At 32.0% G+C, this 14,642-nt stretch overlaps 1 protein-coding gene across 1 annotated transcript in view; it reads right to left on the bottom strand.

The window, feature by feature from the left end:
• The window catches only part of LOC119662035 (neural cell adhesion molecule 2), a 93,622-nt gene that overhangs the window by 25,216 nt on the left and 53,764 nt on the right, over positions 1–14,642 (bottom strand). The window contains exons 2-4 of the mRNA XM_038071573.1: positions 7,343–7,540; positions 5,811–5,936; positions 5,398–5,529 (exon numbers count right to left, since the gene is read on the bottom strand). Of these exons, the coding sequence (XP_037927501.1) occupies positions 5,398–5,529; positions 5,811–5,936; positions 7,343–7,540 (456 nt within the window). The remainder of the gene's footprint in view (positions 1–5,397; positions 5,530–5,810; positions 5,937–7,342; positions 7,541–14,642) is intronic.

Here is a 14,642-nt window from a genome sequence, read left to right as displayed (position 1 = left end):
GAAATAAAGAAAGTAAAACAATGAAACGAAACTTATAGCTTAGATTCCTTCTCTAGATTTTTGATATTTTTTTCTGTTTTTCTGTTGAATTTTTCAGATTTTTTTTTATTTTTTTTCTGTTTTTGTTATAGTGATATGTCCTTCCTTCGGTTGGAACATTTTTAAGTACATTCTTAACTAAGTATTAAGTTTCATTTTTTGCTTTCTTGTATTTCCATATATGTTTCTATTTTTATATTTCAAGCCATAAATGTTTAAGAAGATTTAACAATACCCTGAATTCACTGTAATACCCAGAGTTCTGTAAAACATCAAACAACGTCTTCATTGCAGCTACAAGCACTACTAGTAATTCCGTGGCAGAGGGCGTAACATTTTAATTAAAAGTACAATTCCGTACCTCAGTTTTAGTTTCAAATTAGAATTTTTTTTTGTATTTCTGGGTTAAGAAGTATCTCTACGCAGACAATGATAATGTTTATATAGAATATATTAATATTAAAGTGGAACCACGTGCTGAGTTCTAGTGGAGAAATGTGGTAAAGCGGTTAAAACTTCGACACCAACACAGACATTCCCACTTTAATTTACTCCCTTTAACTTCTTGCTCCTTGCCAACTGCAAACTGCCAACTACCAACTACCAACTGCCAACTGCGAACTGCTCACTGTTCACTGTTCACTGCTTACTACTGACTGCTGCGCTTGTTTGAAAAGTGTTTTGTGGTAAGTTAAGTAAAATTTTGGGAACATAATTGCCAACAAAAGTATTCATGTGACAAAAAGTCACTTTTAGTTTCTTGTTGTCTTTTTATTGTATTATATTTTCCTCACCTCTCTCTCTCACTCTCACTCTCTCTCGCTCTTATTATTATTTTTTGTCTCTTCAACTTATATTTTATTGCAATATATTGCAGGATATTTCCGGATATTGCAGCATATTGCACTTAATTGCAGGATATGATGGTTTAATTAAAAAGTGCAATGGCAACGAATAAATAAAAATAGAACCCCTCTAACAAAGTTAGATGACGACTCAGATTTATGAAAATTAATAGATAGATATATAAGCGCGTATATAACATGAGAAACTTAGACAATTGTTTCTGAAAGTGCAACTTACACTTTTGTATGCAGTTATCTCAAGTGTCGTGTACCAAAGGTTGCCTCAGCAATATAATATGACTATTTTGTTGTCTTATGCTTTTGTTTAGAATTCAATTGAAAATCAGTATATAATATCAACAAAGTTTTAATTATTTCTCGAATTAGAAGTTTCTGAAAGTTTTTTACACCCTCGAGTAGCAGATTTCTTGTGGTTGATGTTTACAATGACAATCAAACTTTGTTGGCACAAGACTAAAGGACAACAACTTCTCTAGTAATTTTAAACGAAAGCTTACCAACTATATGGTATATTGTACATACATAAGCAAAACATTTATATGAATAAAATTTAATTAAAATACTGAAATTAATAGTTTTTAGCAGCGTTAAAATTCTATTCCTAAAAAGCATCTTATGAACAAGAATTAATTGAACTCATCCACAGGTAAGTCCTTCTTAAATATACTATTTAAGTAAATGGGCGACATATTCATTTAACGATTATTTGGAAATTAATAACAACAAAACCAATCAAGTAGATTAGATAAGGTTAGATTTTGAAAGGGTTGAGAACTATGTCACAATAATCCGTTATTGTAACAAATCCACTTTTACTCCATAGGCACCTAGCAGTTAAAAATGCCTTTATGTCCCTTGGAGAAATGTTACTTACTTCCGTTATAAGTGAATAGGTAGTTAATAAGTACCGAAGTCTGAGTCTGGCGAGACTATTACAGTGACACAGAATGTGTTCTGCTCTTTCCTCTTCTTCGTAACAAAGTCTGCAGCTAACGTCCCTTGTAATACCTAAGTTCGATAAATGTTTTTTGACTCCGGAATGTCTAGTAAGAATAGGAACAAACTGGGTACTAGCTCCGAATGGAACAGAGCACTGCGACCAGATTGGTCTTTTGTGCTATGTCCTGTGAGAAACTCTGTGACAATTCGGATGCTTTTTCTATTCGGCATTAGTAGCTCCCTAGTTCTGGCTTTTGATCGATTTGGCATGAATTCTTGAGCTTGTCTGCAGGCAATTACATTCCCCCAAACAATCTCAGCTGCTATTTTCAGCTGCTATTTCATGTATTAATTTTAAGTTTGAAAAAGCTCCATGAAGAACATGGAATATACAAAAATTCATTTTACACATTAAAAAACAATATGCAGATTATTTTTGCACAAACAAGTTGCCGTCATAAAAGAGAGAGAGAGAGAAATGTATATAACTCAGAATGGTTTTGACCCAATAAAATATGTGGCCGTCCGTTTTCTGGCTAGTTCATGGGCTTTTTCATTTCCCTCAAATCCGTTGTGTCCTGGGATCCATAAAAGCAATCAAGTTATTAAGATAGTGAACAAAGTGATAAATAGTTGTTAATCACAATTTAACTAATAAGTCATAAAGTGTACTCCGACTAAGTCAAATTGAACTATTCCTGCCATAAGACAAAATTATTATACATTTATTCTGTATTTAGTATGTTTTATAATAATCTGTAAAATGGTCAACTCTTCGGAGATGACTAGGGATGTGAGCCGATATATTGAAAAATTTATTTAAAATTATTATTATTATTTAAAACTAATATAATTATTGTAAGTTGATGAATATATTGAATTCAGATTATTTATGCTGTTATCATAAACAATTCTCAAGTTTTCAAGAAATATGATACCGTGGATAGTCTTAAACTATTTTGTTTATAGTATAAGACAACGAATCACCTCACGAAATGAATGAATGTGTCAATATTTTATTTTGAGCATTTATAAAAAAATGTTAAGTTATTTCAACATTTGTTTTACAGAAGCAATAATATCTTTTGCTGCTGACTGTTGAGATTTTATATATAACATGTCTTAAAATCTATTTTACAAAACCGATAATTATTGGTCTATATCTTTAAGGTCGTATTTGGCACGTTGTGTTTAGATGTTTAAAAAAGCAATGTATAATTAAACTAATCTAAACAATAATCTTTTTAAGGATCTCGGCGAACTGCAAGATCTCCCTCTAAATAGCATTATAAGCTATGTAAAATGTTGTAAGTGGTTCTAACCCTTGAGTTTTTAACTATACGGTATTATAATGAATCTATAGGTCTAAGTGGATCCCTTGGGATCGTCGTTATATTCCAACCTAACCTATAATTAAACTACTCCATAATCTGCTGGTACGGAGTTCCTAGGTTGCAGTTTCTTATATATCTGCCATACATTTCTGAACTGATTTGTTTAATATAACTAGTCCGTGATCTGCACGCATGGACTAGTTTCCTATATACCTGTCATAAATTTTTTACTGGAATTGTTTTATTGAACTAGTACGTGATCTTAAGGCACTGATAAGTAAGGTTTTTAATTTTTAAGGTGATTTGTTTTATATAACTATTCCATGATCTGCAGGCGTGGACTTGTTTCCGAAATACCTGCTTTACATTTTTGAGTTAATCAAAGAATCAGAAAAAAGAAAAAAAAAATTTATAAAGGCAGATTTATTTTCAATATTTATCAATATACTAGAGGTGAAAAAAAAAGAGTACTCCGAACAAACATACAAAAAAATCAAAAAAATTTCCAATCTTTTTTGTGAAAAATCTTATTTAGTTCAAAATTTTTGCTAAATCTTATTGACTCATTTTTTATATAGCGTTACCTTATTATTTTGCAAACATTTTGCAATAAAGACCTCTCTATGTAACATGCACACTTTTTCTGGAAACGTCCACTAAAATCCATTGCATATTGTTTTTTCAACAAAAACTCATAATTTTCACAGGACGTATGAGACTTTTTCAATTAATTTGTGCATATTTATGTTATAGAAATATGATATATATATATATGTGTATAAAGAATTAACTACTATTATGTACTATTATTATAACTACAATATTAGGAATTTGCCGAAATACGTGTAGAGATATATAAAATACGACGTACGAAATAAAAGTTGAAATTCCAGTAAACAAAACCGACTTTACATTGTGACCGAAAGGTTTTCGGAAATTCTCATTTAAAATTCGCGCGCTGTATATTTTTCGATATTTTAAGTTTATGTAGTTTGGCAGCATGACTTACTTACTATGCCAAAAATGAGCGCGATCTGTCGGACAGTTCGTTTACGGCAGCTGTTGAAACCAGTTCACCTCAGTAGTGCGTTGCGAAAAAAACAATGGAAAAAAATATTGAACAAAGAGTTTGCATCAAATTTTGTTTTTCGAACGAAATTTCGTGTGCAGAATCGTTGCGAATGCTACAAAAGGCTTATGGGGAATCAGTTTTATCGAAAACTCAAGTTTATGAGTGGTACAAAGCCTTTCAGGACTGTCGTACGACCGTCGAAGACATGCCGCGTTCTGGACGACCTTCGACCTCTACCACCGACGAAAACATTGAAAAGGCAAAGGAAATCGTGTTCAAAAATCCTCATGTGAGTGTTAGAGAGATAGCACGAGAGCTAGGCATCGGTCGTGAGATGGCTCGTTTGATTTTGGTGGACAATTTGTGTATGCGACGTGTCAACGCCCGGCTTGTTCCGATTCACCTCAATTTGTTCAACATTATCAACGATTTTAAGGCCAAACATTCAATAAATACCATCGAACAGCCACCGTATTCACCTGATCTTGCACCGTGTGACTTTTTCCTGTTTCCCAACCTCAAATTACCACTCAGAGGAACGCGTTTTGAATCCATAGAAGACGTAAAACAGAATTCGCAGAGGGAACTCAAAGCCATACCGGAAAGCGCCTATAAAAAATGTTTTGATGATTGGAAGAAACGTTGGCATTTGTGTATCGCTTCTAATGGAGCATATTTTGAAGGAGATAAAATAAATATTGATGAAGGTTAAGAATTTTGCGTTTTATTTAAAATTTCCCGAAAACTTTTCGGTCACAATGTATAATTCTATTTTAAGATTTTGTGTAACAACTACTCGTATAAGAATATTAAAAATAAAATTTCTAATACATATTTAATAAATTTAATTTCCTAATTTCGTAATTTCGTAATTTTCTTTAATACTTTAATAACCGAAGTGCTTCATAAATTTACGATGTATAATTTCTTCTAATTTTGCTCATCATGATTTATAATTCATGTTTAAGTGCTTGAGGAGCTTGAAGTGTGGTAATAAATTGTATTGGGACAACAATAATGAAGCTCAGGTGTTTCTAATGAAAATTGAGGGCCTTGCATAAAAAATAAATGCCTTAATTATTGTTAACAAAACGTATTTGGCAAAGTTATTAATTTTGACGTCAAGTGGATTCATAAGGATACTTACTGTTAATGTACTCGCCATTGTATAGCCAGGAGATATCTGGCATGGGATCGCCTTTAACGAAACAATATACAGTTGCGTCCCGACCTTCGCGTGCTGATTGCACCATTTCCGTTTTGTCGAATGAGATTTTTTCTTTCGAAGCAAAATTAATGTTGTTGACCAATAGCACAAAGCGAACCATGGAAAACGTACAAAATTATGCAGAAAAAAGATAAAGAGAAAAAATGTGAAAAGTTATGGGATAATAAATTTTAGCAAAGATACAAAATATACAAAAACATAACAAAAACATAATTTTAAATGCTTTTTCCAAGCGCGAGAAATAAATAAAGTTTATCAGCAATGTGCAGTTGAATGCATGCAAAATTTATTCAAATTAAAGCAGTGATTTTATTAATTAATTCAACACATACGATTCACAAGCAGCTCGAAGGATTTTTTTGCCTCTCGTGCAGCAGCACCATCTGCCAGTGATGCTTCGCAAGTCCAATTGCCTTTGTCCTCGAGGGCAATATGCGTGAAGACCAGAGCCCAGCCACCTAAAGTGGAAATAAGTCAAGTAATTGCATGCATAAATAAATGTGTAATGAAGGCCAAATTAAATCACATTGAAATTGAAATCAAATTAATTAAAAAGATAATATCCGATTTTATTAATATTTAAAAATAAATTGGATTTCTTAACTCCTTAACTGAATTCATTTCGCGTTGCTTGCATAACATTTGGTTTTTCACAGGTACTTCTCTTCTTACATAAAATACATATAATTACAAAACCGAGTCACTATAAGCATGACTTTGTATGTAGTATGTAATTAAGAAGCAACACTCATCCGCAGACATTATATTCGTAGCTGTAATTCTACGAATACGTGTACGTATGTATCTACATTGTGACCGAAAAGTTTCCGGAAATAAATAAATAAAACGCAAAATTCTTAATCTTCATCAATATTTATTTTATCTCCTTCAAAATATGCTCCATTAGAAGCGATACACAAATGCCAACGTTTCTTCCAATCATCAAAACATTTTTTATAGGCGCTTTCCGGTATGGCTTTGAGTTCCCTCTGCGAATTCTGTTTTACGTCTTCTATGGATTCAAAACGCGTTCCTCTGAGTGGTAATTTGAGGTTGGGAAACAGGAAAAAGTCACACGGTGCAAGATCAGGTGAATACGGTGGCTGTTCGATGGTATTTATTGAATGTTTGGCCTTAAAATCGTTGATAATGTTGAACAAATTGAGGTGAATCGGAACAAGCCGGGCGTTGACACGTCGCATACACAAATTGTCCACCAAAATCAAACGAGCCATCTCACGACCGATGCCTAGCTCTCGTGCTATCTCTCTAACACTCACATGAGGATTTTTGAACACGATTTCCTTTGCCTTTTCAATGTTTTCGTCGGTGGTAGAGGTCGAAGGTCGTCCAGAACGCGGCATGTCTTCGACGGTCGTACGACAGTCCTGAAAGGCTTTGTACCACTCATAAACTTGAGTTTTCGATAAAACTGATTCCCCATAAGCCTTTTGTAGCATTCGCAACGATTCTGCACACGAAATTTCGTTCGAAAAACAAAATTTGATGCAAACTCTTTGTTCAATATTTTTTTCCATTGTTTTTTTCGCAACGCACTACTGAGGTGAACTGGTTTCAACAGCTGCCGTAAACGAACTGTCTGACAGATCGCGCTCATTTTTGGCATAGTAATTAAGGACAGTGCTGCCAAACTACATAAACTTAAAATATCGAAAAATATACAGCGCGCGAATTTTAAATGAGAATTTCCGAAAGCTTTTCGGTCACAATGTATGTATCTCTATCAAAGGTCCTTTTAGCAGTAGCAGTAGCGGTAGTGGCAGCATTGGCAGCAGTGGCAGCACTGGCTACAACAACGCGGTGCCAATACCGACTGACATAATTCATTAAATGATGAACTCACTTTTATCGCGCTGCTCGATATGAACACGTCCTTTTTTATTCTCGAATGTTATGCCCTTCGGATCCCTCCATTTGACGTTGATATCCTTTTGTAGGGGGTTGCACTTTATGATAAAGGAGTCGTTTACGAAATGCGTTATTGATGGCGTCGATGGGGTCAACATGATTAAACTGCCACCCAATTGTCCAAATACTGTGACTGAAATAGCAAAAGAAAAGAAAACAGGATAAGAACACATGAGCACAGTATGAACAAGAATACAAAGAACCGAAAATAGTAAGAAAAATGACAAGGAAAATGGTTGTAGATGAGGGAAGAGGTATATAGGAAGAGGGAAGATTCTAGCTAGTGAGGAAATTGAAAATATGCATATATATTTATGCATTATTTGCTCGAAATGAGTTTTCAAAAAGGATGAAAAGACGAAGAAAAGGACACCAAAAACTAAAGGAAATACTAAATTAAAATAAATTTAGTTTCGCAGTAACTTTGTCATAGTTTGTATGAGGGCAGATATTTAAGTTTGCCTTTTGACTAGTTTGTGCTGGGAGCAATGTAAGCAATTTCGTCCTTTCGTTCTGAAGTAGTTGTACTTTTCTTTTTTTATTTTTATAGAATCTGAAATCTGTTCTATGTGAACATAGTAACTTACACACTTTCACAACTATTTACAAGCAAATTGTATTAATTTAGTTTTTCTTCTTCTGTAGTCTATTACGGATGGCTTCATATTTATATAGTACTTATTTACATACTAACATATTAATTAATTAACAAACTTTTAATGTTTATTTTAGTGCCGTGTAATTTGTAAGAAGGGCAATTATTAAAATGACTAACATTTTATGCACGTCATCCAAATAGTTTTAGCTTTAGTAAATAAAGTTCGCCAATTTTATCTTTTTTTGCAATTACTACAAAAAAATTCAATATTTTAAATCAGGATAGCACAGTAAAAACTCTATTGAACGGATACCGAATCCACTAGCAAATCCAGCAGATTAAGGTGCATTATACGTTTAAAAGAACAAACAAACAAAATTAACTGATTTGCCAGTGTACCCTATTACCGAGAAAGTATTAAAAAGATGGTTTCGGACAAACGTCTATCATTTAATAACGTTACCGTTTACACTGTTACTGACTCACAGCTACATACCTATATTCATTTATTGCAATTAAAAAAATCGTATAAATATTCTAAATACATCTACTATTATAAGATATAAATACTCTTAGGCAAATATAGAAAAACAAATGGAAATAAGTGTATATACTTTCACAGTTATATATGGTATATAAAATCATTTTACTTAAAATACTAATAGTTACTTTGTAGACATTAACAAGAATTCGCAAAAAGTATATTTATATTATTTTTAAGGATGTGGCACTGCGACTATCGGGGCTGTTGTGCCCCCTTTTGATTTTTAACCCTGTTTCGTCAATAAAAAATAGTATAGAACCTACTTCACAGAGTTTTATTGCCCCTTCCGTACGAATATACAATTCCCGTAGTCTATTTCGTAGGCATTCTAACTGGTGCTATTCGCAGAATCTACAGTTTGCATTCATATGTATACCCAGTCCGGTAAGGTGGTAGTCTACAGTGCCGCGCAAAATATATAAGACAGCCAATTCTTTTTTGTTTTTTGTTGTATCAAATTTCAAAGCTCTTTTCTATCAAATGCAAATGATTACAAATCTTTACCATAAAATTGTATTAAGAAGTAGTAGTTACAATATATTTAGCTTTTGACCCACTAAACCAACTATTAGAAATTAATAGAGAAAATTTCCATCGCTATCGACTGTTGGACGACGATGGGTGGGAAACTGTTGATATAGGCACGCTTTTTACTTAAAAGTTTAGATTTATCTATAATCCGAAAGGCATTAGCGTGATATAAAAGGAATGGTATCTATTGTAACTATATGCCGGAAATAGTTGTTTTTCTCGTACTATAATCTACAGTTAATATATAAATTTACAATAATTTTATATCTTTTTATTTGTTCTGGTTTTATTTTAATTTTTCTGTGTAAGTTTCAAGAGTTTTCCATAAAATCACTGTAGTCATCAGTGAAGGATATGTTATTTGACACAATTGTTTCAAAAAGGAAATCCTTTAATATCCGTTAATTCTACTATAATTTTTTTCAAGTATTTTGTGAGTTGCATTACTCAGTTTTAATTTGGCTTTTAAATACGTATGAAATTGCCAATCTGATCAATAAAACATTATCGGATATGGTGTAATCAAAATTTCTTTCTCTCGTTTTAAAATATAAATTGTGGTTTATGACTGTATTCCAAACAAAATGTCAAACTTGCAGAGCCCCTTTTTTCGCTCCATTTATCAAGAGATATAAAAAAACAAGACTAAAGAAAAAATAACCTTGCACAGCTGGCTTTTTTTTAAAGTTCAGCCTATTTTTATTTCCAAAAAATGTTGGCGCCGCCGTTAGGGCGCTGCTTTGTTTTTTAATGGCATTTTTTTGTCATTTTCCGTCCAAATAATTTTTTTTCTTAAATTCTAGCAAAGAAATATTGGGCAAATAAATAATTGAAATAAAACGTTTAAAAACTTTATATGGGTTTATTGTGGCCGCTGCTCTTTGATGTCAAAAAACTGTTATAAATTCCGCAACCACTTTATTGAGAATCTGTAATTGCTTTTAAAAGTGTTATTTACATATATATAGATATATGTTCTAATATACGTATATATACTCAAACACATTGATACACAATAGATAGAGATACAAATGTGGGGTTTATAAAACATTTTTGACATCAAACTGCAGTATTCACAACGGGTGTACTGTTTTTAAGTGCTTGATTCTAATCACTTGTGTGTTTTTTTGTACATTCAACGCAGACAAGTCTATCAAAAATAATTTATAATAAATAAATAGACATCTAAAAACGAAAATGTTTGACAACTGACGTACTCTATGAGGCTTTACTACTTTAATTCAAATTAATAAATTCATTGGAATACAATTTTAATACAGTGATGTATTGGTTTAAAAGTATTGGACCATCAACATGCACTTTCAAACGTCCTATTATATCCAAATCAACTGTAATAGTAGAAAATATTTACCATTGGAACCCACATTAAAAATTTTATAACATATGACAAATTAAAGGATGAATTTCTTAGTTTAACCAGAAGCAACGGCAATTTGCCTACTTATTTTATCATAGGTTGTTGCTGGAGACAGACGCAACTAGATTGATCAGTTATAGTAATAATATTTTTCAAAAAAGAAAACTGGTGATAATTTTTTATATCACCCTCCTGCACTATCGCTAAAGCAGAACACTCTCGACACAATCAGGTTTTTGCTGAGTACGTAATTCTTCGAATACAGAACGTCTCGGAACGTCTCTGAGTACGTAATTCTTAGAACGTCTTTGTTATTCGAAGAATTACGTACTCATCAAAAACTCGATGAGCAGTCCATGTAATTCTTAACAGTCTTCTATAGACTCACAATTCGAAGGTCTCAATTCGAAGGTTTATATTTCAGCTGCATAGGTAGCTAGAGAAAACAGCGACGCGTTTACAAGACGAAGCTTCATAAATTTTGTTATAGTTCTATCTTTTCATATTTTTATAAATTTTGTTCTTGCAGATCTTGTTATTGTTATACGCTATTTAGTTTTTTTTGAGCTACCGCCAATTTTAGTACTAAGGGATCCCAAGTAGTTAAGGTAGTTATCTACTACCTTGGTTGTTATTTTGTCTGTCAACTATCATAACTTTTGTGTTTTGAAAATATTGATCTGTAGTCCACACTGTAGACTTATGGATGTGAATTTCTCTATCAGTATGGTGGTGAGTACACTTTCATTGCATGCCAAAATGAGTGTGTCGCTCGCATAATGCAAGTTATTAATTTTTCTCCTCATATAAATATGCTATCATACCAATTTTCGAGTACAAGTCACATAATATACTCAACATATACGTTAAACAGTATTGGTGAAAGGATGCAAACCGTGCTTAGTGCCAGCTTCAGCTTTGAACATATAGGAAATTATTTGGTTCACTGTCACCTTCGCTTCATTGTTATCATAATGGTTTTTTACCATATTGATCAGTTGATTTGATACACCAAGTTCTCCAAAAACCGACTATGAATGATTCCACTTCTGTCCAAGATTCCACCAAGCTCTTCAAAAATCGATCCTAAATGATTCCATTTAACGGAATCGAACGTTTTAGTATATTCCACAAAACAAAGGTAATCTGGGATTTATAATTTTTTAATTTTCATTATTACTGCTTTGTATAAAACAAAATAATTATTGAATTTCAAAGTATGTACTATCAAAAATATTTATTTTTTATATTAAATTTGGAGTTATCAAGTGGGTTTGCGAATAGTAATGAACTACAACAACAAAAAATTATTTTATATTATTTTAAATAATTAAATTTTTGGCCATCATAAGTGGGTGTTTGAATTATTTCTGGTATTTAATTATTCGTAATTCATTGTAATTTGTAAATAATTTTTTCACTAATTTTTTTTTAAACTGCAAATACCAGAAATCGAATTTGTGTCCTGCTAAATTTAAAGCTCAGTGTCAGCGCACCTTAACCAACTGACCCAAAGCCGTACTTGACTTTTATGGTTGGAGTTATCAATATTAGTCAAAACTGTCAATTCTTAAGATCTCTTAGTTTTTTTTTTATTTTTTTATAATTACTGCCTATATAAATATCGTCGAAATTTCGAAATTTATTTGATTTTTTCCTCATAACGAAGTATTATTACAACTGTTTTTAAAAACATATAATTTTATTTATACTATTTGTACTAAAATAGTAATTTTAGTTTATTTCTATCAAATTATACAAAAGACCACATCCAAATATGGGTGGGCTGATGTTCTATTAAAGAAAAATAAAATGGAAAAGGATTTCATACAAGTCAATTTACAATTATTATAAAAATCATTTTGGTGTAAAAAGTGGAATTGCTTTTCATTGCCAACCTACAAGCACTCAAACAACTTGAAAATAATCATTTTAATTTATATTTTATATAATTACAATATCATTTCCTACTCTCTCCTTTTTGTGGAAGAAAAGAAAAAATAAAAATAAACAATTGCATTAAAATTGAGCCTCAAACTTAATTATAAATTATAAAGCAATCTTGCAACTTTTTGGCAGGATGTGCACGAAATATGAATGTGGGTTAGTTGGATTCCAGTAATTGCGACATTCAGCTAATGACATGAGAACTGAGTCTTTACTGCTTCCTTTTCTTCATCTTGCATCAGTTCTGTGTATCTCATCTAAAGCTTTTGGCAACGCATCTCTAACTCAGTTAGATTATGACAAACTCACACTCAGACTCACACTGAGACTCACACTGAAATTCAAACTCAAACACAAACAAAATTTTATAATTTAATTTATATCAAAAAAACAAGCACGTCTAAATATTTACACTTCAGAACATCATTATTTGTATGCTCATACATATACATATATATATATATATATATATAATCATACATGAATCTATATGCGGAGGTTGATTATATACACCCATATAAGTGCACATAAAATATTTACTTAAGGCAAGAAACTCACAAACCTACATAGATATTTCGGATATATGGTATGTTTGCTGTTAAATACTTTCTCTTATGGAAAACTCTTTACAAAGTTAATATAAATTATTTAGAACATGAAAGTTAAATTGAATAAAATTCTCAAATAGAAAATATCAAATTATATCTGCTATGCGAGGAGCCAGCTATACGAGCTATACGAGCTATATAGCAGCTATAACAGCTATACAAGCTGTACGAGGTATACGAGCTTCAGGAGCTCGTCGAGTGAGCGTCTAAGAAAGTTGCCAAACATACGAGAACAATGCACACCAAATAATTTCGATTTGTGTCACATTCTGTAAATCTATCACTTCAATTCAACAATTTAATTATTTTGCAAAATTTTAGAACTTGTATTTCGGCTAAATAGCTGAAACGACAAGTGAAATGTCTGTCTATATGTCTATATGTCCATATGTCTATCTGTCTATCTGTCAGCTTGTTTGAGTGGGTTTGAGCGTGTAACATAGTGTTGCATAGTGCACATAAAAGCATCTATCTAAATGTCTGACGGTCTAACTCTTTGTCTATCTAACTATTTGACTATCTAACTATCTGACTATCTTACTGCCAAAATGTATGTATGATTGTCTGTCTGTTTGTTTGTCTGTTGGTCTGTTAGTCTGTTTGTCTGTTTTTCTGGCGTTTTGTTCGCCTGTTTAAAATTTTTGTCCATTTGTGTTTGTGTGTTTGTGTGTTGCGTGTTGTGTGAAATGGTAAATGGTAAATGGCAGCAATGCTGGTAGCTTAGCCAAAATATTTTGTTTCATAACGTTTCTACAATATTCACAGTCAGATTCAGTGTTTGTGAATTCGCACAGAATACAATATAATAAACTCTTCTATTAAAATAGAATCCTCATACAGCAAGTACAGCATCCCAACTGCTGCATCCCAACTGCCGGCAAACTAACATTTCAACTATCCTGCAAACATATTTTGTGTATGTAGCGTGCCAAGTTGTAATTTTATTTGACAAAATCGAGCAAGAGCAACACACTGAAATCGTATCGAGCAATTCGAGCAATTCGAACACTGATGTTATTTTTTCTTTGAAAAACAAGCCAACAAGCCAACAATCCATAAAAAAAAACAAAAAAAAAATCAGCTTTTCTAACTTCTCATATATCACACAAAAAATATAAGATGAAAATAAATAAACGAAAAAATCCCTGTAAAGTCCTTAAAATCACAACACTTGTTCAAGTAAAAACTTTTGCACTTAAAAATTTTTTAAAATAAAATCTTTTATAAGTGAAATGCATGCAAGTGGTGAAGTGAAGAGTGCACGTCTGCAATGAACTTCAGATTGTCTGTCGAGAAATTTAAGTTATGATTTTTCGAGCATTGTAACAGAGTCTGAAGGAAAAACACTTTTTAAGATACTCTTATTATAAGAGTGTCAAAATTTGTAAGTATTTCAATAAAAATACAAGCTATATTCAAAACTACAAAAAAAAAAAATTAGAAAAAAAAAAAATAATAATATGGTTCTCCCATAGCTATTCAATCTAATACTACACGTATTAGGCTCATCAGGATCAGCATTTAGGCACATAGTTCAATCTGAACTTATGCTGATTTTATGGCTTTCTATTTTGTACTTAGATATGAGGATACGTTATTTTTAGTTGGAAAAATTTTGGCAAATTTACA

Source organism: Teleopsis dalmanni, chromosome X, assembly GCF_002237135.1.
Source record: "Teleopsis dalmanni isolate 2A chromosome X, ASM223713v2, whole genome shotgun sequence".
NCBI classification, from domain to species: domain Eukaryota; kingdom Metazoa; phylum Arthropoda; class Insecta; order Diptera; family Diopsidae; genus Teleopsis; species Teleopsis dalmanni.
This window is presented reverse-complemented; position numbering and strand designations above follow the sequence as displayed.